The sequence below is a fragment of the Malaclemys terrapin genome, chromosome 2 (assembly GCF_027887155.1).
Source record: "Malaclemys terrapin pileata isolate rMalTer1 chromosome 2, rMalTer1.hap1, whole genome shotgun sequence".
Taxonomy (NCBI): domain Eukaryota; kingdom Metazoa; phylum Chordata; order Testudines; family Emydidae; genus Malaclemys; species Malaclemys terrapin.
In genome coordinates, this window is record NC_071506.1 from 57,642,326 (window position 1) to 57,666,506 (window position 24,181).

Here is a 24,181-nt window from a genome sequence, read left to right on the forward strand (position 1 = left end):
AAGCTTTGCCATGTAGGCTAATACAAAACTGTCCTTAAAAATTAAGTGTTGATATTTCCTAAAGATAAATTGATCGGCTGTATTCAGCTGCCGTTCTTATGATGGATTGTCCAAAATTCAAATAGTTATAATAATTCAGTGAAGGTAAAATATGATACATATTTTTCATATTTTGATGAGAAGAGGAGAAATAGCTGAACCAAAAAGCAATTGACTTACCAACTGGCTATATTTGTTCTCAGTATAATACTAAGAGTATCTCAACGCATCTCCCCTACAAATAATGACTTCTGTAAAAATGTAATGCTGTTCAGGTAATTGTGGAAAGCAGTCTTTACTACAACTCTGCAGCAAAAGAAAATAAAAGATCATGAGTTTCTAATGTATTCACAAATCTGAAACTTAGACTCACGTTTTTTTATAAAACAGATTTTTATAGCGTACATTTGAGTATTACTTGTTGTAAAGACGTACTGTGTGTTAAAAGCCAACATATAAATAATGAGCCAAACTGTTTTAGATATGCACTGCGTTCTTCCAGGAAAGGCATCTGTCAATCAGATAGATGTTGTCCCCCCTGAGCTCCCTAAATATCTCTGTTATCCACTCTAATTGGATTCTACTGTTGTTTGGGATGGCTTATCAAAAGCTGACAGTAAATTGTGCTGGAGTTGTGTATAATTTACTTTATGCTATTGCTACAAAATAAGGTTTGTAAGATTAAACTTTAAGCCATTTTTAATTCTAATAATCTATAGTATTAACCTCTCGGGTTCTTTTTGTTTGTTTTTGTTTTTAAATAAATACTTACATATGATTGTGGTTTTCCTGTTATTTTAATTAAAGTAGAAAAAATTAAATATTCTATGCCCACAAAACACTCTTCTGTCATTTATATGTTAACAGATATAATTTTGGAACAGGGTAAATGTCCCATTTTCAAAACTTATTTGGGCACCTGAGAGCCTAAATTCCATTGACTTTTAGTGGGTCTTAGGTTCCTAAGCCTTGCAAGGTGATAGGTTTCAGAGAGGTAGCCGTGTTAATCTATATCAGCAAAAACAACTAACACATTTATTTGGGCATAAGCTTTCGTGGGCTAGAACCCACTTCATCAGATGCATGAAGTGATGGGGGTTGCTTTCATATATTTATACCTGCTCCTGTATTTTTCACTTCATGCATCTGATGAAGTGGGTTCTAGCCCACGAAAGCTTATGCCGAAATAAATGTGTTAGTCTCTAAGGTGCCATAAGGACTCCTCATTGTTTTTAGGTTCCTAAGTGACTTCTGAAAGTGGGACTTAGGCACTTTTGAAAATTTCACCCATAGCTTAATTTCATTAAACCAACACATAGCTATTAATAGTGTGAGTTCAAAACCCTGATGATCACTAAGGGCTTTATTATAAATGTTCCCAGTTTTTGGCCCTTCTGTTCAATCTGGAGGCACTTCAGCAACACAGAAGTCGAGCATGTTTCTTTGAACCCCAAGACCCTTCCCTTGATCTGGCCACAGAACTCTTTATTGACCTAATCGGAGGTGTGCACACACAGAACAAAGATCACCTAGGGCCCTAAATGCTTTGTTTTTAAGGAATGAGTTATATGTATAGTTTCCACTTATTCCCCAACTTCAGCCAAATACCATTCAACAAATACATTGCAAATAATGTCTGTATTTTAGTGAGTGTAATGTTGAGGTTTATTGAGAAATGTAAACTAAACCACTGTAATTTGTTTTTAACATAGTTCATTTCTGACTTTAGAATTTTTAAGTTCATGTCTTACTCATTTAGGTTAAATTCTATCAAGAAAAATGTGTTTTTTCAAAGAAAAAACCTGAGATGAAGCCCAACAGCTTTCTTTTGTTTGCAATTTTCCTTCAGGTGACATGACTCTGCTCAACACTGCAGACTGGTTGCTAAGTACTAGTACACAGACCACTGCAGGTTTGTGTAGCCATGGTGAACACAGCAAAAATGTTAGCATGCATTTTAAGATGATGTCAAAAAAAAATTTTTTTTTTTGAAAAGTATCTCATGCCCACTGTTTCCAGTCTAAGTTTAAGTTTATAGAAGCTGCAGTAGTAATTCCTATAATTGTGGTTACCCTCAGTGACAAATAATTAATTTAAGTCTGTGAAAGAAATATCAGATAATTCATTCTAGAATCAGATATGCACTTAGGGTCAAATTCTGTTCTCAAATACAGGAATAATTCCAACTGAATTTAGTGGGAGTAGCATAAGAATCCAAAGGCAGAATTTTCTCCTGAATCTGCCAGTGTATATTTCTTGCTCCGGGGAAAACTTTTTTTTTTTTTTTAACTGATAATCGAGCTTTAGAAAAACAAGCTGAATGGAGCGGGCTTTTTTTTTTTTTTTTTTTTTTTTTTTATTTTATTTTTTTAAATTAAGCATAAACTAAAATTATTTTTTCTTGCACACTCTTCTGAAGTAGGACCTGGTTTAAAATGAAATTACAGATTCTAGGGATGTACATTGTATATGGCTGCCAAATACGTCCCTTAAAATGCTACAGTATGAAAAATGTGTGGTTTGCTTGTTTGTTGCATGTGGAGTGGAAACGTGTTGTTAAACATTCACGTGTTAAATGTAATATGTGAAAATGACTGTTCAAGATGACTATGGGCCTCATTCTCATTTAAACAAAGGACTCCTTTACATCACTCTGCTGCTTTAAAGGGGCCTTAATGTAAATGAAAATCGTGGCATCAGGTGTATACATTTTTGCATGTTATAAGTTTGTTATAAAGATATGTTAAGTTTCATTTCACTATGGGTGTGAGTTGGGCAGAATTCCATACCCCAGAGTGCAAAATGTATTCTGTAAATTAGGGGGAGGGGGATATCTGTCCCAAAGTGAAATGGCCCTGTTTCAAACAAATGTTCTTTAATTCCTCTCAGACTCATTTTCAGACATGCCTCTTATTGATGTTGTACTACAAGAGGATGTGGTTGCTAGATAGATGACTGTTAATAGCTAATATTTTTAGCTTCACACTTAGTAGTAAGCTTTCAAAGCACTGAATGGGGATTTAGTTGTGTGATTGAATCATACAGTTTAATCCTTGCATACTGCTTTGATAATACACCCTTTAGATTCCTTAATGACACATGGTATGGCACCCACATTTGTTGCAATGCAAAATGTGCCCTGGTACAAAAGTGGGCCACACAATCTTAGACAATTATGAACACCTTGTAACCATGGCTGTCAGTGCAGAGATTCCATTTTATTAGCTATTTACCTGTTCCTAATAGGTTGGGTAAATTTTTCTACCCATCCAAAATAATTTCAAAGGAGTTTTGATAAGGCTGACTTATTCTTGCTTCAGATGCCAATTTCTCTATGAGAAGATCTCTCAAATTACAGCAGTTTCTATAAATCAAAGCAATATTCATTTAAATTCATGTCAGATCATGAGAGAGTCATTATGGCCTGTGTTGGTGTGTGGTGAGGAGGAAATAAAATTTGTTCATCATTTTAGGAAAAGCCAGAAATAATACAGTAATTTCTTACTGGTTCATTTGGTTTCTCCTATCCTAATATGCCAGCCTAGAGTATAAATCCTCCTACCAGCAGATGGAGAGGGAACAGGGAAAAGGAGAGCTTCTTGTCATATACTTCTTTTTTAAAGGGGGATGGCTGTCTGGCTGACCCTGCTTAGTTGGAGGCTTCCCAAGCAATAAATTTGATAGTAACACTAAAAGGTTTGTTTGAAAATGTTCAGGAAAAAGTCATCTCAGATACCAAAACAGGAGAGGATATCTGTAATATTTGTACTTTACCCCATTACTGTAGTATCTGAGTGCCTCACAATCTCTTAATGTAATTACCTTTACCACACTCTTGTGAGGTAGGGAAGTACTATCATCACCGTTTAACTGAGGTATGGAGTGACTAAATGACTTGACCAAGGTCACATAGGAAGTCTGTGGCAGATCAGGGAATTTAATCTGGGTCTGGGTCTACTGCTCTAGTCCCTTCGCTATTTTTCCTCTCAAAGAAGGGCTGCCATGGTAGGACTGACACGAAGGGACTGGGAAAATTCAAATTAACAGGTAAGAGATTACGATTCTTCAACTTTACTTTTTGCCAGCCAGCCAGTGGCAGTTTCAGCAAGTGTCCAGCTTCTGAATGCATGGGGTGGGTACAGAGAAAAGGCTGAGTTTAGCAAACCATCCTGCACCGCAGCCACCTTCTGAAGGAGCTCCCACAAGTGGTTGCTACATTAGATTGCTCATTCTACCAAGGGATAATCACTTCAAAACTAAGAATTAGAAATGACTCTCAGGGAATTAACCTAGGCAGAAACCGGAATCTCTGCCCACTTAAAGTGTCTTTATGCAGTATTAAACCCACCAAAAATAAACAGGGGATCTGTTTTTTCTAATTTACAGCATTCTCTTCACACTGAGGGTCATAGAGGTGCTTCTGTCTCATTTTGAGGGGCCAGATAGGAGGGAAGAGAGATTTCTGGTCCCAAATAGATGGGGGAAACCAGATAGCAAAAAATTAGGTTGAGATTTTCAAAGATGTCTAGTGGCACATTTAATTTCAAAGGCAATTGGATGTCAAAAATCCCTTAGGTGGCTTTGAAAATCTCAGCCTTAATCTGTAAAGTATCTGACTTGATGGAGAACCAGGATGAGATGCCTTCACAAAGGCAATAAAAGCTCCCCACTGTCCTGGCCAGGCAGGCGACCATTAGGTAGTGTTAAGACTGTTGAATCTGAATCCTCCTTCACGGATTCAAAAGACAGCACTGGGACTGTTTGGCATGATCTTAAAATACCACAGGGTGCAAAATGTTAGATATTAGACTAGTTGTATATTTAAAATAAAAAACCCCCAAATTATCCCTTCTGGATGGCAATTTGTAGAGGAAAGCTGTACCTTATATTTCAAGATCCCATAGCTACTTCCTGGGTGCTATGGAAGTTGACTTTCTTCCTTTAACCAGCCCATATTGAGGGAAGGCAAGTTTGTTAACTATGTTGCATGTTCTCCAGACTCTGTAACACACATACAAACAGAAGTCTTTATTAAAAAGGATTACATTTAAAAGCATGTTTCACTACCCAGAAGTATTACATTTTCTTTACAAATATTCTCTAACTTAAAAACAAAAACACTTAGTCTGGAAATAAATCCCACTCTCATAATTCTTCTTTATTCACTTACCGCTCCACCTGACTTACACTGTCCAATCAACTTTTACATTACTTCTTTGTTTTCTTCTGTAATAGAAATATATGTTTGGATACATACTGTAGATATTATATATTATTTATTAAATCTGTAGCTCTGTAAGGTGTCAGTGTGATGTGTTGGTGGAGTAGAGGAATATTTTAATCTACAGAAATGAAATAATTGATTTGTTTTGTATTATGAAATATGCTAAGCATATGGTGGGGCCAGTTTCTATTAGCATACAATATGTTGAGCTTGTGGGTTTGTATTTTTAATAATATAGCATCTCGAGCAGCTTTTTTGCAGTGGCTAATGTTGTAGTCTAATTTTATAATATTTAGGAAATGGATCCCTTTAATAGGAAGTAGGGTTTTTCAAATTTTAGTAATTTGGTATGTTAACCATTATGAATAATCTTGTATATTATAGGGAGCAAAATTAAGGTTTAGTGGATGATGATAGTCAGGGAGGTAAATGGCCAGTGAAGAAGAATTCTTTGGTAGTAGGGGAGTGTCTGGTTCCATTCTTTCTTCCTTTCCAGCTTTTACCACTTGGCTATTTTGAAGTTTCTAGATCTCATGATTGTGAAGAAAAGCTTGTAAAGGTTAAACAAGTCTAACTGATTCAAAGACATCTGCCTGTGCACATATAGTGCTCCTGTGGGAATTCTGTGCCACCGCACATGCGCAGAATTTATGTCCCCCGCAGATTTCTTTGCTTCCCTGCAGAAAAACAACTTTCTGATGGGGAAGCAAAGGGAAGCCACAAGAGTGGTCATGCAACCCTCCCCAGCAGTATGTTTTGGGTGTCCAGGGCAGCCGGCAGAGAGGTAAATCACTGTGGGGCAGGGGATGGGACTGGGGAAGACCCAGCTCTCTACCCTGCTCCAGGCTCAGCTGCTAGTCCTGACTGGGTTGGGAAGAACGGGACTTTCTCTTCCCCTGCACGGCATCTGGAGCTGGGTCAGACCCTCCCCCAGCTGCAGGAAGCCTTGCAAACTCCCCCCACCCCAGCTTCCTGCTCCCATCGTTCCTCGCTCCATCCAATCCCTGTGCATCCAGACCCCCTCATACCCAGACCTTCCCACTGATCCAGACCCCCCTGCACTCAGAAGCCCCTCCCATTGAGAAGCCCCACTCCCCCTGGATCACCCCGACGAGCCACCCGAATCCCCACTCCACAGAGCCCCAATCAGCTGCACCTGGATCTCCACCTCACTGAGTCCCACTCCCCCAGCATCTAGACCCCCCCCACTGAACCCTCCACACCTATACCCCCCGATGAGCTCTATCACCTCCATATCCAGATCCCCCCGCTGAGTCCCAACCAAATTGCACCCAGAACCTCCCAATAAGCCCCTGTGCATCCAGAGCCCTCCCGCACCCGGATCCCCCACTGATCTGCCCGCACCCAGATTGCCCTATAGAACCCTCTCAACCCACATGTGGATCCTCCCACTCTAAGCCCCTCCACACTTGGATCCTGCCTTTCTGAGTCTGCCTGCCCACACCTGGTGCACCTGCCATGGAGGGGGGGTGCTTCTAGGACAGTCCTAGTCCTAACGCTGTGTCAGGGTTGCGTGCAGCCTCACCGCTGAGTCCGTGTCTGGGGTTGGGGGAGCTGCACAGTGATCTCCCACCTCTGTGCAGCCAGTGACCTGTGCTCCCCAATGCCATGCTGGAGTCTCCACATTTATTTGACAAATAAAATTTGCAGAATTTTAAAATATTGCGTGCAGAATTTTTAATTTTTGGTGCAGAATGCCCTCAGGAGTAATATAGCCTAAAACAATAGCTCTGAGAGGGGAAACTACCCAAGCATCTTAATGGGGTGTGAACTCCAAGACCCCTCTGCCCTTAGGGCTCCAACCCAGCAGAGGACTTTGTGTATGACAGGAGAAGAAGATGACAGTGGGCCCAGTCCAACTACCCATGCAACTACACCCTGGTTGTGGGTGTGCACTGGCCCCCTTGCTGCTACCACATTTGGGAGGAATAAGGGAGATGCATACGACTGCCCCTGCTTCTCTTGGAGGAAGGTAGAGCTGCCCCTGCCATAACCACTCCAAGGAGGTCCCCCATCACAGTGTTCCTAGGGCCCTGGGCAGGCTTAATCTGGCCATCCCTCCCCAGCTGTCTGCTTCCTTCCATGCCCCTCCTCTTTGCCTACTTCCATCACCCGCCAGTCTCCTATCCCATCCATGCTCTTGTTCTTCCACCTCCCCAATCCAGCTCTGTGCCTCTTCTTAGCCTGCCTGGCCTCCTGTCCCGCTATATTTCTCGGCTCTCCAGCCTTGTAACCTCTCCCCTGCGCACGTACACACACACACACACACACACTCTCTCTCTTCTCTTTTCTCTCTCTTGTGGCTCAGCCCAGCAGCCCCATACAAAGTTTAATCAGGTGGAATCAGGAACAGGACAGTTTATAAATGTTTTAAAATATAAATATATTTAATATTGTATTTTAAACATTTATCTGTATATATGTGAAAACAGGATCTTTGTAATTCCTCTAAACCTTCCTTCAAACACAAAAAGGTGCTTCATTTAAACAAAGGCCAAGAGCAAAACAAACTTGGAGTTTCTAGGCCAAGCCATTTCAGTGAAAGATAATGTTCCAAAAAACGTGATGGAAAATTTAAAGTGGATGAAAGTGACATTTCTGAAATACCCTAACTTCAATAAAACTTCTTTTTCTAAGCTTCCCAAGGAAACCTCTAGTCTGTAGCATGTGACATTTCAGGGAGATTAGAGGTCTTTAAGGGGATTTTAGTGGAGAATAGGGATGTTTAAAATCAGACTTATAATGGCAAGTGGCTTCAACCATAAGTATGGAGCAGCTCCCACCATTCCCACAAGGATAGTGAAAGATGGAGATCTCTTAAGCACAAGAAACAGCATGGACATCAACTTCCTTCTGTGTGGGGCTGCTCAAGGTCCAGGAAACAGACATTGGTAATCAGAATGATCCTTAATATATCGGGCTCTAAGTTAGAAGTTCCTGCTGCTACAGCAGAAGAGGGTGATGTAGAGAGAGATTTAGTGGCTTCAGCAAGTCATGCCTCCTAGGATGGTTTGGTGCTATCAAGACGACACAGTTTGGATGTTGCAATTTTCTGAAAAGCTCTGCTTATCAGAGCGGGAGAGAAAAGATGTACGCCTCAAAGAGCAAGAGAGTATCTGATTCCAATCCCAGTGAGTCCTGGAAACTAGAGGAAACTGTCTGTACCTTCTTGTTTGATTAGGAGGCACTGGTTGGATACTCATTGCCTAAAACTTCAGATTCTGCTTGAAGGTGAAACCTCTCTGACTTCTAGCTGGCCGATTCTCTGTCATTGGCTGATGGTCTTGTGACATCATGTGGCCAATTGCATTAACATCCAAGCACTATTTACAGAAATTAAAGAACTCAGACAGTTTAGCCACAGACTAACAAGGGTAACACACAAGCCATTGTCCATGCTCAGGAAAGTCTCCACAGCCAGATTGCTTGAGGTGGGTTTAGTGAGGAAAAAATTAAGTGTGATCTCCAACCCCAAAATCATCTCAGCTCTACTGTCTGAACGAAGGAGAGATTAATTTAGGAGCACCCCACAGATACTCTAATTTTCTAACCACCAACAAAGAGAATATTTCAGCTCTGTAACAATGATAAATGGGTCAATCTGAGGTCAGATTAAGGTGGCCAGTAGTAGAGAAGCCAAAGTTGCAGTGTTTGAATGTTAGCAGAAACTTCTTGATGGTGGAATTGGTTAGTTGTGGAAGTCCCATTGCTTGGGTTTTGAAAACTAGACCAGAAAAATCCCAAGTAACATTCCTGCATTGGTAGAGAGATGTACTAGGTGAGGGTCAACTTCATTCTAGTAACCACTGTGCCTAAAGCAGGACAGGCCCCCTGTTGATCTGCTGAGCTCAAAAGGCAGTTTTGCCTGTCAGGCAAGCATTAGGGGTTCAATCTCAATAAAGCTGGCACATGGTGACTTTTGCTGAACAACGGGTTCCTTGGATCAACCCAACACTCAGAAATTATTCCTGGGGGAATTCTGCAGGACTGCGCACCCGCAGAAAATGCCCCCCTCCTTTCACCCCCCCAAAAATTCCTGTGCTTCCCTGAAGAAAATGCCAGGGAAGCAAAGGAAAGCTGCAGGGGAGAGGGGTAGGGTGACCAGATGTCCCAATTTTATAGGGATAGTCCCAATTTTGGGGTCTTTTTCTTATATAGTCTCCTATTACCCCCCACGCCCTGTCCTGATTTTTCACACTTGCTGTCTGGTCACCCTAGAGAGGGGGGAAGAGGGGGAACCACCATGGATGCAGTTTTTTGGGAGGGATTGCCCTCCCAAACAGAGGCGAGGCATGGGGGGGGCACATGGGTTACGTGCCACTGCGCCCCCCCCCCATTTCTGCAAGCCCAGAGCTAACCAGCTGAAGGAGGCTGCATCTTTGCTCCACTGACTCTGCAGCTGAATGCTGCCTCTTGGGTCTTAGTGCCAGTTGTGCTCCCCTTCTGTGTTTTCGGTGCAACGGTGAGTAGGGCTGGATAAGGGCGGAGGGGTAAGGAGAGAAGGGGGATGGAGGGAAGAGGCAGTGGGGAAGGAAGGGGGTGGAATAGCCCCAACCAGCTGCACCTGGACCCTCACCTCATCAAGCCCCTCTCCCCCAGCACACAGACCCCTCCCCGCCGAGCCCCATTTCCCCACAACCAGACCCCACCCCCATTGAGCCCCAACCATCTTCACCTGGATCCCCTGCAGAGTCCTGTTATCTCTACATCTGAAGCCCCCCAACGACCCCCTGTGCATCCAGATCTTCCACTGAGCCTCCCGCACTCAGATTGCCCCACACAAAAACCTCTCACCCCACACCTGGATCCCTCCACACTAAGCCCCTCCATACTTGGATCCTGCTGGGCTGAGCCTGCCACCCACCCCTGGTGCACCTGGCGCAGAGGAGCAGGGCCCCCGGGTGTTTCTGGGGCAGGCGCAGCCCTTGCACTGTGTTAGGGTTGGGTGCAACCTCACTGACGAGTCCCTGTACTGGGGGAGATGGGGGCTTCAGAGTGAGCTCCCACCCTAATGCAGCCAGTGGCCTGTGCTTCCCACTGCCATACTGGAGCCACATTTATTTATTGACAAATAAAATTTGCAGAATTTTGTAGAATTTTAAAATATGCACAGAATTTTATATATATATATATATTTGGTGAATTCCCCCAGGAGTAAGGAATATAGTGATTCATGGCTGCCACATCATAACTTTAAATGGAAATCTGTGTATCTCCACAGACATTTTGTTAAGAAAGAGGTGGGGTTTTGTACAATATCTACTGTTGCATCTTTGACTTAATTTTTTTCACTAAAAAGCAGAATAGGGTGTGTCTATAGCTATGCTTTTCAAATGATCATTAAGAACATAAGAATGGCTATGCTGGGTCAGACCAATTGTCCATCTAGTCCAGTATCCTGTCTTCCAACTGTGGCCAGTGACACATGCTTCAGAGGGAATGAGCAGAACAGGGCAATTATCGAGTGATCCATGCTCTGTTGTCCCATCCCAGCTTCTGGCAGGCAGAGGCTTAGGGACACCTGGAGCATGGGGTCATGTCCCTGACTATCTTGGTTAATAGTGAGAAGTTACAATAGTGTCCAAAGTTGTGATCAACATTTCAGTCTTAATTAATAGGCAGCAGGTTTAAAACAAACCTACGGAAGTACTTCTTCACACAACACACAGTCAACCCGTGGAACTCGTCATGGAATGTTGTAAAGGCCAAAAGTATAGGTGTTCAAAAAAGAATTAGATAAATTCATGGAGGATAGGTTCATGAATACAATTGTTGGTGTTATTGTAACTTATCATTGCCTTAATGCTTTTATTTAAATTTTTGCTTTTGGACATATGGTACAGTGACTATGCCATAACTTTTTAATATTAAATAATTTTTGTACTAGATGTCTATGTGCTTGGGGGTAGGTCTGTTATAATGTATTATATACTCAAGAAGAGGAGAAGATGAATGCAGTCAACAGTTGTCTCTGTGGGAAAATAATAATTCTGTGGCAGTAAGAGCTAGGTGGTATTATTATTTCTATTTATTTATTAGTGCCTTGTATATGATTACTTGTGACTTCCTAACATGAACATGATTTTCTATGCTGAGGCTATAGTTGCTGTAGGACGTTAGAGAAGACAGCAATGTCCCTGACCCTGCATATACTTACACATATGCTTAACTTTGCCCACTGTGAGTGGTCCCAAGCAGGTAAAGTTAAGGATGTATATAGGTGTATGCAGGACCCAGGGTAAGTAAGTTTTCACTACAGTGAACACTAAGCCTCAGGTAATGGTGGTGCAAATGTAGCATCTGTTGCAACTATTTCCTTGCTCTTTTTAATATTTCTTTTTTTTAAAGACATTTTTTGCCCCCTCCTTTTTAAGCATCAGAAAAAATATTGGGGCCTGATTCTCATTTTCATTAAAACTCCTTTACATTTGCACCACATTTATGAATTCTTTACTCTGCCAGAGCAGTGTTAAGATGCCAATGTAAATGTGAATCAGCCTCTTGGGCCCAGATTTTTAAAGGTATTTAGGCATTGGTGCGCTCGGCATTGCGATCCCTAGTAGACTGAGAAGCCTGCATCTTATTTTCAAAAGTGACTTAGGCCTAATTTATACTTAAAATTGAGGTTGTCATAACTACATTGCTCAGGGATGTAAAAAATCCATGCTGACCTAAGCCCCAGTACAGGCACAAGTGGATCAGTGGAAGAATGCTTCTGTCGACCCAGTTACCATTGCTCCGGGAGGTGGTGTTCCTACACCAAAGGAAAAACCCCCTTCCATCCGTGTAGGCTGCGGGATTATGCTGATTAAGCTACAGCACAGTAGCTGTGCTGTTATAGACCCTGTAGTGTAGACATGGCCTTAGGCACTTGGGAGCCAAAGTCCCACTGTCAGTAGTAGTATAAAAAGGAAGTAATGGATTTCAAGGATGAATTTTCACTATTGTGTTGTTTGCTATTTTGCAAGGAAACTAAAAGAGAACACCTATCTTTCTTGACATGGACCAAAATAAATGCCATTTGGGAGTCTGTCTGGTTACACAAATGTTAATGGGAAACAAGTTTTAGAATCTAGTTCAGATGATAGTTTGGAGATAAAACCACATCAGATTAGAGACTACCAAGATGGCAGAATGTTAAATTACCATAAATGACCAAGTTCTCCGAATTTTCAAATGAACGTTAGACTTGAATTGGACATATAAAGGATGTTGGACTAAACAAATCTTGTTGTTTGATTAATAGTAGATATATGAAATGGTATTTCAGAAAAATGCTCCATCACTGAAAGCCTGTATCTCTACTAGCATAGCATTTAACTGCTGATATAGTGTGGCATGTTGGGAATCTGATGATTTATATGTGAAAATTGTCTACATATGTATAATGTTAATGTATACATTTTAATGCCTACAGAAGCCTATTACCAGAGCCAAATAATATATAGCAGAAAAGGAAATTAAGAAATATAAGCAAAGAAGAAAAGATATTTTCAGTTGAAATTTGGAATGAGATTTAGAGTTGATGAGGTAGAGAGAGAGGTTATTCCAGATAGTAGAAACTGCAGAATAGAAGGCTCTTTAAATGTGTATATTGCAAGTATAATTTTAAAAGTTGATATAGATAGACGATTATGCTAACTTTGCTACAGAAATTGGCACTGGAATGTCAAAGAAATCCAAGGGAAAATATAAAGTAAATATATTTTCTTAGTTTTTGCTGGTGCTATTAGAAGATTCTTTAACTTCTAGGCTTATTAATTCTGATATTTTCATTAAATTTCATCATTAGAAAAGTCACATCCTTAAGTGAACTGGCACTTCCTATGAGAGGAAAGCTTATTTTGCTGAAGCTGTTCAGAAGTTTGATTCTTAGTTCTAAGTATAATGTAGCAATGCTTCCTGGCATATTTCCTTGAGATCAAATAAAGAAGATAAAATTGGACCCCGATCCTGCAATTGGATTTGTCTGAGTCGACGCTTGTGCCTGCATAGAGCCTGAATGATTTTAATGGTGCTCTGTGAGCCACATGGATGCAGGCTGCCTGCCAGGATCGATTTTATGATTGAGGTATTAGGGAGTAGCTGTTGTATGTTTTTATGAGTGTAGGGTATGTGTATTTTAGGATTCACTCAAAGTGAACATTATAGGTAAGGTGGGGATATAGGTTCCGTTCTTTTAAAGGAAAAAGGTAGCATTAATTCAGTATCAAAGATGAGAAATCACAAATGAGAAGTTCCAGAAATTAAGGTTTGTACTACTGCAATAATTCATATATATTTGAGCTTACCTCTCATTTTGAATACATCTCATATATATATTTTCTGCCCTTGTTTAAATGTTAATTAACAGAGAGACAAGATGGATGAGGTAATATCTTTTACTGGACCAACTTCTGTTAGTGAGAGAGACAAGCTTTCGTGCCACACAGAGCTTTTCTTCAGATCTGGGAAAGGTACTCCGAGCATCACAACTAAGGCCATGTCTACACTCCCAAATTATATCAACCTAATTTACATCGGCATACAGCCACTGAAGTTACTAAATCACTTCTGTGGGTTGGCTCCTTGTGTTGGTGATGCATGTCCTCACTTGTATCAATTGTATTGTCAGTGTGGGCGTTGTGGGACAGCTCCAGAAAGCCAGTAAGGCTACGTCTGCAGCACGAAATTAATTTGAAGTTATTTTATTCGAATTTCCAGAATTGAGTTCATACATTCGATGTTGTGTCCCCACTAAAGCGTGTGAATTCAGCGGAGTGCATCCACAGTACCGAGGCTAGCATCGAATGTCGGAGTGGTGCACTGTGGAAGCTATCCCACAGTTCCCGCAGTCTCTGCTGCCCATTGGAATTGTGGGTTAAGCTCCCAGTGCATGATGGGGCAAAAACATTCTCACGGGTTTTTCTGGGTGTGTGCCGTCACTCGCTCTTCCTCCGTGAAAGCTACGGCAGATGCCATGCTGCCAGCAGATGGTGCAGCACGGTGCACTGCCTGTTTCCTGGTTTTCTCCTTCAAATGTCCTCGGCCATCATGAACAGAGCCACACAGCTTCTGCTGCTTTCTCCAGATTGTCTGTCCTGGGCCCCCGTGAAAGCTACAGAAGGCAACAATTCCCCGCCATTTCTTGGCCATCGTGAACAGGGCCACACAGCTTCCGCCGCAAACTCTGCTCTCGCCTCTTTTTCCATGTTGTGGGTCCTGGGCTCCCGTGGAAGCTACAGTAGGAAACAATTCCCCACCGTTTCTCGGCCATCATGAACAGAGCCGCACAGCTTCTGCCACAAACTCTGCTCACGTTTCTGCCGCAATCTCTGCTCTTGCCGCTTTTTCCATGTTGTCGGTCCTGGGCTCCCATGGAAGCTACAGAAGGCAACAATTCCCTGCTGTTTCTCACTCATTGTGAACAGAGCCGCACAGACAATCTGGAGAAAGCAGCGGAAGCTGTCCTGGGCTCCCATGGAAGCTACAGAAGACAACCATTTACTGCCTTTTATCGGCCATCTTGAACCGAACAGCTCATTTCGCGCCCTTTTTCCAGGATTACCCATGCAGGCACCATTGTGCGGCAAACATGGAGCCCGCTCAGATCTCTGCTGCAGTTTTGACCATTGAAAATACCTCGCGCATTTATCCAACAGTATGTTCAGTACCTGCAAAACCAGGCGAGGAAGCAATGACATTGCGATTACTATACTGATGAGGACATGGACACAGACGTTCCTAGATGCATGGCATGTGGCGATTGGGAGATCATGGTGGCATTGGGCCAGTTCATGCTGTGGAACGCTGATTTGGGGCCCGGGAAACAAGCACAGACTGGTAGGATCACATAGTGTTGCAGGTCTGGGATGATTCCCAGTGGCTGCGAAACTTTCGTATGCATAGGGCCATTCTCATGGAACTTTGTAACTTGCTGTCCCCTGCCCTGAAGCGCAAAGACACCAAAATGAGAGCAGCCCTCACTGTGGAAGCTTGCAACACCTGACAGCTACCGGTCAGTCGGGAATCAGTTTGGAGTGGGCAAATCTACTGTAGGGGCTGCTGTGCTGCAAGTAGCCAACACAATCATTGACCAGCTGCTATCAAGGGTAGTGACTTTGGGAAATGTGCAGACCACTGTGGATGGCTTCAATGCGCTGGGGTTCCCTAACTGCAGTGGGGCGATAGACGGAACGTTTATCCCCATCTTGGCCCCCGCACACCGTGGCAGCCAGTACATAAACCGCAAAGGGTACTTTTCCATGGTGCTGCAAGCACTGGTGGATCACAAGGGACGTTTCACCAACATCAACATGGGATGGCTGGGAAAGGTGCATGACACTCGCATCTTCAGGAACTCTGGTCTGTTTGAACAGCTGCAGGAAGGGACTTACTTCCCAGACCGGAAAATTACTGTTGGGAATGTTGAAATGCCTATAGTTATCCTCGGGGACCCAGCCCACCCTTTAATGCCATGGCTCATGAAGCCGTACACAGGCAACCTGGATAGTAATAAGGAGCAGTTCAACTATAGGCTGAGCAAGTGCAGAATGGTGGTAGAATGTGCTTTTGGACATTTGAAAGGGCGCTGGTGCAGTTTACTGACTCGGTTAGATCTCAGCACAACCAATATTCCAATTGTAATTGCTGCTTGTTGTGTGCTCCACAATATCTGGGAGATTAAGGGGGAGACTTTTATGGCGGGGTGGGAGGTTGAGGCAACTCACCTGGCTGCCAATTTCACACAGCCAGACAACAGGGCGATTAAAAGAGCGCAGCAGGGCGCGCTGCACATCAGAGAAGCTTTGAAAGCCAGTTTCATGACTGGCCAGGGTACAGTGTGACAGTTGTTTGTTTGTTTCTCTTGAAGTTACCCGCACCCTATATATATGAAAGGAAATGAAGTCAAAATTGTTTAAAAACTGTTCTTTATTATTTGATGCACAATACATTGAGAGAAATTAGAAGGTAGACTTGGGGGGTGGATGTTAGGGGGGGTTGAGGAGGGAAGGACATGTCCAGAAACCAAATCAAAAGTTCGCATATGCCAGCTTTCTGGTGTTTGGGCGATCCTCTGGGGTTGAGTGTGTGGGTCCCTGTAGCCTCCCCCCTCGTGTTCTTGGGTGTCTGGGTGAGGAGACTATGGAACTTGGGGAGGAGGGAGTTTGATTATACAGGGGCTGCAGCGGAAGTCTGTGGTCTTGCTGCCCTTCCCACATCAGATCCACTATACAGCAGAGCATGTCAGTTTGCTCCCCCATGAGCTTAACCATAGCATCCTGCCTACTCTCATCACGTGCCTCCCTCCTCTCTTCGTGTTTCTGTAATGCTTTACGGGACTCCGCAATTGTTTGCCTCCATTTATTCAGCTGGGCCCTATCAGTGCGGGAGGACTGCATGAACTCGGCGAACACGTCATCCCGAGTTTGTTTTTTCTGCTTTCTAATCTGGACCAGCCTCTGGGACGGAGTAGATAGGGGCTGCGTTGAAACATTTGCACCTGTGGGAGGAGAAAAAGAGAGGGTAGTGGTTTAAAAAATACATTGCAGAGAACAAAGGGGGCACTTTGGTATGAGTAAGCCATCGCACATGGCCAGGCAGCAGAATTCATCTTGTAGGCAGCCCCTAGGGGCACGCGGGATTCTGCTTCTTCTACATTCATTTCAATGCTTTCAAACTGCTGGGCCCCCTTTCCCACAGCAAGCAATGCCTGGTGGGTTTGCCATATAAAAGGAGGGCCTGCATGCTTTCTGGGATGATCACTGCACATAACACCCCTCCCCACTCACCCCCCACCTGGTGGCTCCGATCAGGCTCAGAGCAGGGATGAGCCGAGTCATTTACTCTAAACGCGAACAACCCAGTGCGGCTGGGTTCCACCCCACCCCCCACCGCGTGGCTCTGATCAGGCTCTCACTCACCAGAAGTACCTTCTCCAGGGCATGGAACAGGAGCCTGCCTTGGGAGTGAGGGGAGGCTATTGGATCCAGCATTAAGATTAGTTCCTGGCTGGGGAAAAACGGATTCCCCACTTGCCGCCTGTGCACTGTCCTCCTCCTCCTCTTCGTCCTCCAATTTCTCTTCCTCCTCGCTCCGTGCAACTGCCCCCTTGCAGGTGTCCACGGACAGTGGTGGGGTAGTGGTGGCATCACCCCCCATAATTGTATGGAGCTCACGGTAAAAGCGGAATGTATGGGGCTGTGACCCAGAGCACCCGTTTGCCTCCTGGCTTTTTGGTATGCTTGCCTGAGCTCCTTGATTTTTGTATGACACTGCTCTGTGTCCCTGGAGTAGCCTCTTTCCATCATGGCTCTGGAGACTTTAGCGTAGGTATTTGCGTTCCTTTTTTTGGAACGTAGTTCTGCCATAACAAACTCATCTCCCCAGCATGCGGGATGAGATCCAGTACCTCCCGTTCGGACCATGCTGGAGCTTGTTTGCGAATCCGGGACTGCGTGGTCTCCTGTGATGGTGGACTCTGCATGGTCACCTGTGCTGCTGGTGACCAAACAGGAAATTAAATTCAAAAATTCTCAGGGCTTTTCCTGCCCACCTGGCTAGTGCATTGGAGTTGAAAGTGTTGACCAGAGCGGTCACAAGGGAGCATCCTGGGATAGCTCTCGGAGGCCAATAACGTCGAATTGTGTCCACAATACCTTTAACCCGGGATTGCGATCTCGATTTAAGCGCTACTCCACCTGCCGAGGTGGAGTACAAAAATCGAATTAAAGAGCCCTTTAAATCGAAAAAAAAGTTTGGTCATGTGGACGGAATCTTTTTTTTTTTTTTTTTCCGAAATAACTCAGCTAATTCCGAAATAACAGGCTAGTGTAGACCAGGCCTTACATTCAATGTAAGCAACATGGTGTCTACACTAACACTGTGTCGACCTAATTACATCTATTGTTACTCTATGCCACTCACGGTGATGGTGTTCCTAAATTGGCATAGAGAGGCACTTATGTCAGGTGGAGCCAAATTTAAGTGAAGACCTTCCACTGCTAGGTCAACCCAAGGCATCTTACGTTGACCTAACCATGTAGTATAAACTGTGCTCAGTGCAAGGTGGAGCAGAAACCCCCTCTTTTTGTCCTATGACTGCAGAAGTGTTAACAGGCCACTCTACCTTGAATGGGCCCTTGCAGTATGCACTAACTACTTATGCTAAACAATCTATTCCACTTTGCATTTAGCTGGGACTCTCAGAGTACCTTTCCCAGACCTGAAGAAGAGCTCTGTGTGGCTCAAAAACTTGTCTTTTTCACCAACAGAAGTTGGTCCAATAAAAGATATTACCTCACCCATCTTGTCTTTCTAATATCATAGGACCGACAGCTAAAACTACTTTGCAATTAACTAACAGTAATACAATCACTATTAAGTGTACAAGATGTGTGACATGTTCACGTTCATATTGCAGTAGGAATCTTATCTTCTGGAACCTCTGACTTCAGCATGCTTGAATTTGTAATCTTAATGTTGCATTAATGCTAATTTTTATATTTTTTATGATCAAGATTTTAAAAAATAGCCTAAAGGTAGCTTCCCAAATCTATAGTTAAGAATAGGGTTTTAAAAAATGCCTATTACCTGGCAGCTTCTATTGTTGTGTGATATTTGTGCATTTGCGAATGGTGTGGCAGGTGAGCCAGATAATGCTTTTGGGTTGTGTTGTATAGCTATTACCTTTAGTGGTGTTCAAAAACTAATATATGAGTAATTCTTGATAAACTTTTAAAATATCTGTGCACAAACAGGATCCGTTTAATTTATATTAAATAACAAGTCTTCAATGAAAGTAGCTCAACATGCAATGAATCTAATGCTGCCTCAACAGCTTTGCTAACTCCAGTTTTTGCCTGTTGTATTTTCTTGTTTGTGTGTGTGTTTCATGCAGCTTTCTGAACTCTTATCTGCTAGCCTTAATAGTCTGCTTTTTGTTTTTTTGGTCCTGTTTTGCTTTTTAAACCTGATTAAAATGTCAGAAACAATGGGGAAAGGAACAATTATACCAAAGAATAGTTGGTACAAACATTCCACTTGCACAGATTGTACAGATTCCTTTGATTTACAAACCAATCTAAATGAGTTGTGCATGATGTTGACGCTATTCCTTAGCAAGGGATGTTTGCAGCAAAGAACCCATCTGGGTTCTATTCCTGGAACTCCTACGAACAGCCTGGGCATGATTCACCTCTGTTTTAGTGCAGCTTTGTGTCACTGGTGTTTCAGCAGCATAGAAACTCAGCAGCACAGCGATGAATTGTGCACTCTCTATGAAGAAGGAGGGATAATATTTCACTTCTGAAAATACCTTGAAGCTGTGCCATGGAAAGCGATGTAAACCCAGAGTTATTAGAACTCAATTTAGCAGTCCCTGGGTTTGTTAACCAAGGGCTTGAGCATCTACACTCATTTGTAACCCCAGATTAGGAATTGTTGAACTCTGGGTCCCAACCGGGAGTTCCAGCATCTATGCTGCATTATGCAGGTTTGAGTCCAACCACCCATATCCCAGACTTCCTAGTGCCCTCTCAAAATGTGGCTGTTCTAGCTGTTTGTTCATGGTGCAGTGTGGGAAAACTGTAGGACTTGAACTGTAGGTCCCAGCTTGATACAGGCTCAGACTCTCCATCCCTTTAGGGTTCTGGGACCCTGGGTCCAAGCCCTGGGTTAGGGCAATTTGTGTGTAGACAGAAGGGGAGCTAGGTTGGAGCCTGAGTTTGAATCCTGGGCTTGAGTTGATTCAGGTGAAAGTAATCAAAACATATCTTAACTAATAGTAGTGCCACCTCCATTTACTAGCTTAACATTCAGTTTGAGCTACTGAGCAGCATCAGTGGGAACTGTCAGCCAGCCCTTTCTTCTCTGTCTCACAATTGTTAAAAATTATCCAGAAAAACTTGCAATATATGTTCTGCATCGTTGTGGTACCAGTCCCAATGACATACTGTGAAGGCTTAGAGCAGCTTGCAGATACTTTAATGTATGGGAGAGAAGTAGAGAAATTACAGTCTGCAGCACATTTAGGAAGCATTTACTAGGCAACAGGGAAAAAACAGCACATGCGGTAAGGAAGGGTGGTACTGTACTTGCTATGAACAGAATAAGGTACCATGACTTTCCAGAGTTTTGCTTCATTGGACGGCTCTATTTCCACTTGCTACAAATAGATCAGTGAAAAGAACGAGGAGTACTTGTGGCACCTTAGAGACTAACAAATTTATTTGAGCATAAGCATGCATCTGATGAAGTGGGTTTTAGCCCATGAAAACTTATGCTCGAATAAATTTGTTAGTCTCTAAGGTGCCACAAGTACTCCTCGTTCTTTTTGCTGATGCAGACTAACACGGCTGCTACTCTGAAATAGATCAGTGAAACGATGTTCTGATAGGGTTGCACGTCTTGCTTTTATTCCCAGCTCATCTCTTCTCACTGCCCTCTTTTAGCTTCTCTCCTCACCATTCAGTTAGGTCAGTTTGTCTTTTGGATGGGTTGAACAGTGCTCTCTGCAGTCAGAATCCATAGCTGTTTGTAAGTGATTTCTGCGGGATAGAATGCTATGCTGTCATTTCTGAATGTATTTCTTTGCGTAACAAACTATGAGCCTCCAACGTTACTTTCTTGGGTCCTAGGCAGATCAAAGTATGCAATTACTTGCTGACATTTTGATAAAACTGTGGCTGCTTGCGGGAGGAAGGCTCTTCAGTTCCTATTCATCATTAAATTACTGATTAACTGCAGCATGAAGCTCTATGAGGGTCATGATTCTTCATCATGAAGATCTAGTAAAGCTTATTTGTAAATTACACTTACAAATGAGAATCCAGATCAGGATTTCTGTTGCATCCTCACTTTCTTACCCTAATTTTCATATATGCAAGAAACATAACAGTTGAGATGGGACATATTGTAGAGGAATTTGGGGTAAATGGTGTCAAATTTAAATTGTGTCAGTCATCTGTTAGTGTTACATTTCTTGCTTTGACCATGCAGCTCCCAGTTTATTTTATATATTTGTTTCCTCTTTATTTTAGGAAGCATTATATGGTTTAGAAACAGTTTAGAAGTTTTCAACTCTAAAAATTATTGCAGTAAAATATTGTTAAGTCATAGAGGGTGAAGCTAGACTTTGATCATTTTTTTCCTTTAATGGCTCTGTAACAAAAATATGAAATCCAGATGAAATGCAAGCAGCAGATATGAACCAGGTTTTTATTTCAACTATGGCATTTTCTTCCCGTTAGAAAATTAATATTCCTCCAAAAAAGGCACTCTCCAGAAGAAATGATATGTTAGAGCTCTGAACCGTGAGAGCACCTGAATTGCTGCAGATGCCAGCAATGCAGTGGCCCTGCATATCTGGGAAGAAGGTTATTCTATTCCTCAAAAGCCAAAAAGGCATAAGAATGGGCTCCACAATACTGAACAGCGGAGAAGTTTGGGGGAAACAGTGCTAGTGTAAATTAGCTTCCATCTATCGCAGCTCCCAAGCGAGGTGCAGCTTTTTCTTTTCTTTTTCTTTCTTTTTCCCCCATCCCATTTGTTAACAAATCCCCCAGCATCATTCCCATGAGAATAACTGCCTTATGAAAATTGGGCTACAAAGAGTCACAAAAGTGGTGGGCAGGGTGTGGAGTGACACTTATTCACAGTGTATAGAGGGATACATACATATTCTGCGGAGAGGCAGCTGGTCTAGTGTATAGGGTACTGGACTAGTATGTGTCCCAGGAGACCTGGGTTCTATTCCTGGCTCTGCCATTGATCTGCTATGTGACCATGGGCCAGTCATTGGGCTCTTTCTGCCTCTGTTTCCCCTCCCTTTCCCTATTAACAGGGATTTTTTTTTTTTTTGGTGGAGTTCTTAGAAGTAGGAGTAGTTCAATGAGTGCACTAGAATTTATAAACTCTGCCTGAGCCTAATCTGGATCTCCATGAGGTAGGGATTACAGGCAAAGAACTCTATATGGGAGTGAAAAGAGAATTTTCATGGCTGGGAAAATGGGAGATAGGGCATCAAAAGGGGATTTGATCTAAGGACAGAGAGAAAAAGATACCTGGGGAGACCCCTGCACATTTTGCAAGCTCCACGGGATTCCTGTCAATGATTAGTTCTAATTCCCAGGCAAAATCATTTACTAAGCTGGATTCAAGGCTGTAGATATACATTTAGTTGCTTAAAGCATGGTGTACTCGGAAAGGCTGGTATGATGAAATGGCATTGTACGGTAGCTTATGTTGTCTTAATGATTTCTTGTGCAAAGCCGTTGCCTTTAAATTTTGCCCATAGTTACATCCAAGCTAAATTAGGGCCAGACCTGTGCCCTGCCTTCTACTTGAGGATCTGGGCACTAAGTAAGGTTGTACTGGAATAACTGAGAATAGAACTAATAATTTTGTTGATGAAGCATGAGCCGGAAGAGAGTCTAGCTCTCTTGCTCTTAAAAATCTGTGTAGGCTCTGCCATGTAAACCAGAGTAAAAAGTTGTAAAAACTTTTCTGTCAATAAAGTAACTAGCTGTGTAGCTGAATATGAACAGAGTTGCTAAGTAAGAAGTCATTCTTATGCAGTCACTTTTCAGAGCAGAATTCTGAGAAGAGGCCATTGGGAGATGTCTGGGAACCCAGCAGGGTTGGGGGGAGGCAGCCAAGCAAACCTCCTTGTGGCAGATGTCCAGTGCAGGTACTCTGTAGGGAAGGGACACAGTGACTCGATAAATGGCCTGGTAAAGGATTTTAAAAGGAGGTGTTAGTTAAAGAAACGGAATGGGGGGGCGAGGAGCTCCTATGGATGGTATGGCAGGGAACCAACCTCCCTTTCTTACAGCCCACCTCTGAGGGGGAGGGGTGGATAGTAAGGTCCCAGCAATGGATTGGCTGGGGGACCTGGATGGAAAAAGAGGGGGAGCTGGCAGAAGCCCCTCAGGGGCTGAATGAACATGGAGTTACCTGCACTGTACACTTTTATCTGCCATGTAGTTCCAGACATCTAATAATAGAGTTATGGTCTGATTAAAATCATATAAAATGTCTCCCATCCTTCTTTCAGTATAGCCGGACAATCACTTTTCAGAGAAGAATTTTATTTTGAGAAAGAAATTAGAGCTGGTTGAAAAATAGGGATTTTTTTCCAAGGAAAATTTCAGTGCAAATTGAAGAAAAAGTTTGTCTAAATTTCCCATTGACAATTCTGGTGGTGGGGTTTTTTTTTGGAGGGGAAAAAATGAATACTGAAAATAATGTGGATTTTGGCTGAAAAAAAGATAATTTGTCAGGTGTTCAGTTCTTCAAAATACTGAAATTTTCAGCTGGAAGCAGACACTTTCCATGAAAAATTTTGTTTGGTTGAAAACCCAAATTTCCATCACAAATATTTTGGACAAAAAGTTTTCAACCAACCGAGAAGAAATCCATTAAGAGAATGCTTCAATTTTTGCCTCATTCAGATCATTCTGAAAACTTATTTCTGCAACCAACAAACCATGGCTCTCTGAATTGTTCTTATAGATACATTGGTTCTAAAGGATTAAGAATCCTAGGAGTGCACAAAGTTGCATGGGGACTCATTGGGTGATCTGTCCATGACAATATCTTCTAGTTTGTTACGGTGGCTTTTATTCCTTGGGGACAGAAACAAATTTGTGTGTGTGTGTGTGTTTATATTTACACAAAAAGACAGGTAGCAAATATTTGTTAGAAGATTGTGTTTTAGTGGTATTTTGTGAATAGTATGTGTGCATGAATATTAGGAGCATTTAGATTATTTATGATTTATACTTCTAGTTAAAACAGAACCAATGAGCAGCAGTGAGATTGCTACGACTACAACAGACGAGTCTTTAGACAATTTCTCAGGATCAGGTAAGAAATAAATAAAGATATTTTTCACTTATTACACCGCTACCTCGATAT

General features: G+C 42.6%; 1 protein-coding gene across 15 annotated transcripts in view; it reads left to right on the forward strand.

Moving 5' to 3' along the window:
• The window catches only part of EYA1 (EYA transcriptional coactivator and phosphatase 1), a 238,688-nt gene that overhangs the window by 116,598 nt on the left and 97,909 nt on the right, over positions 1-24,181 (forward strand). For 8 of the 15 annotated variants that reach the window (XM_054019701.1, XM_054019705.1, XM_054019691.1 and 5 more), the window contains exons 4-5: positions 1,889-1,951; positions 24,053-24,130. In XM_054019701.1, coding sequence (XP_053875676.1) covers positions 1,889-1,951; positions 24,053-24,130 — 141 coding nt within the window. The remainder of the gene's footprint in view (positions 1-1,888; positions 1,952-24,052; positions 24,131-24,181) is intronic. The other 7 variants (XM_054019702.1, XM_054019703.1, XM_054019704.1 and 4 more) reach the window with 1 other exon arrangement.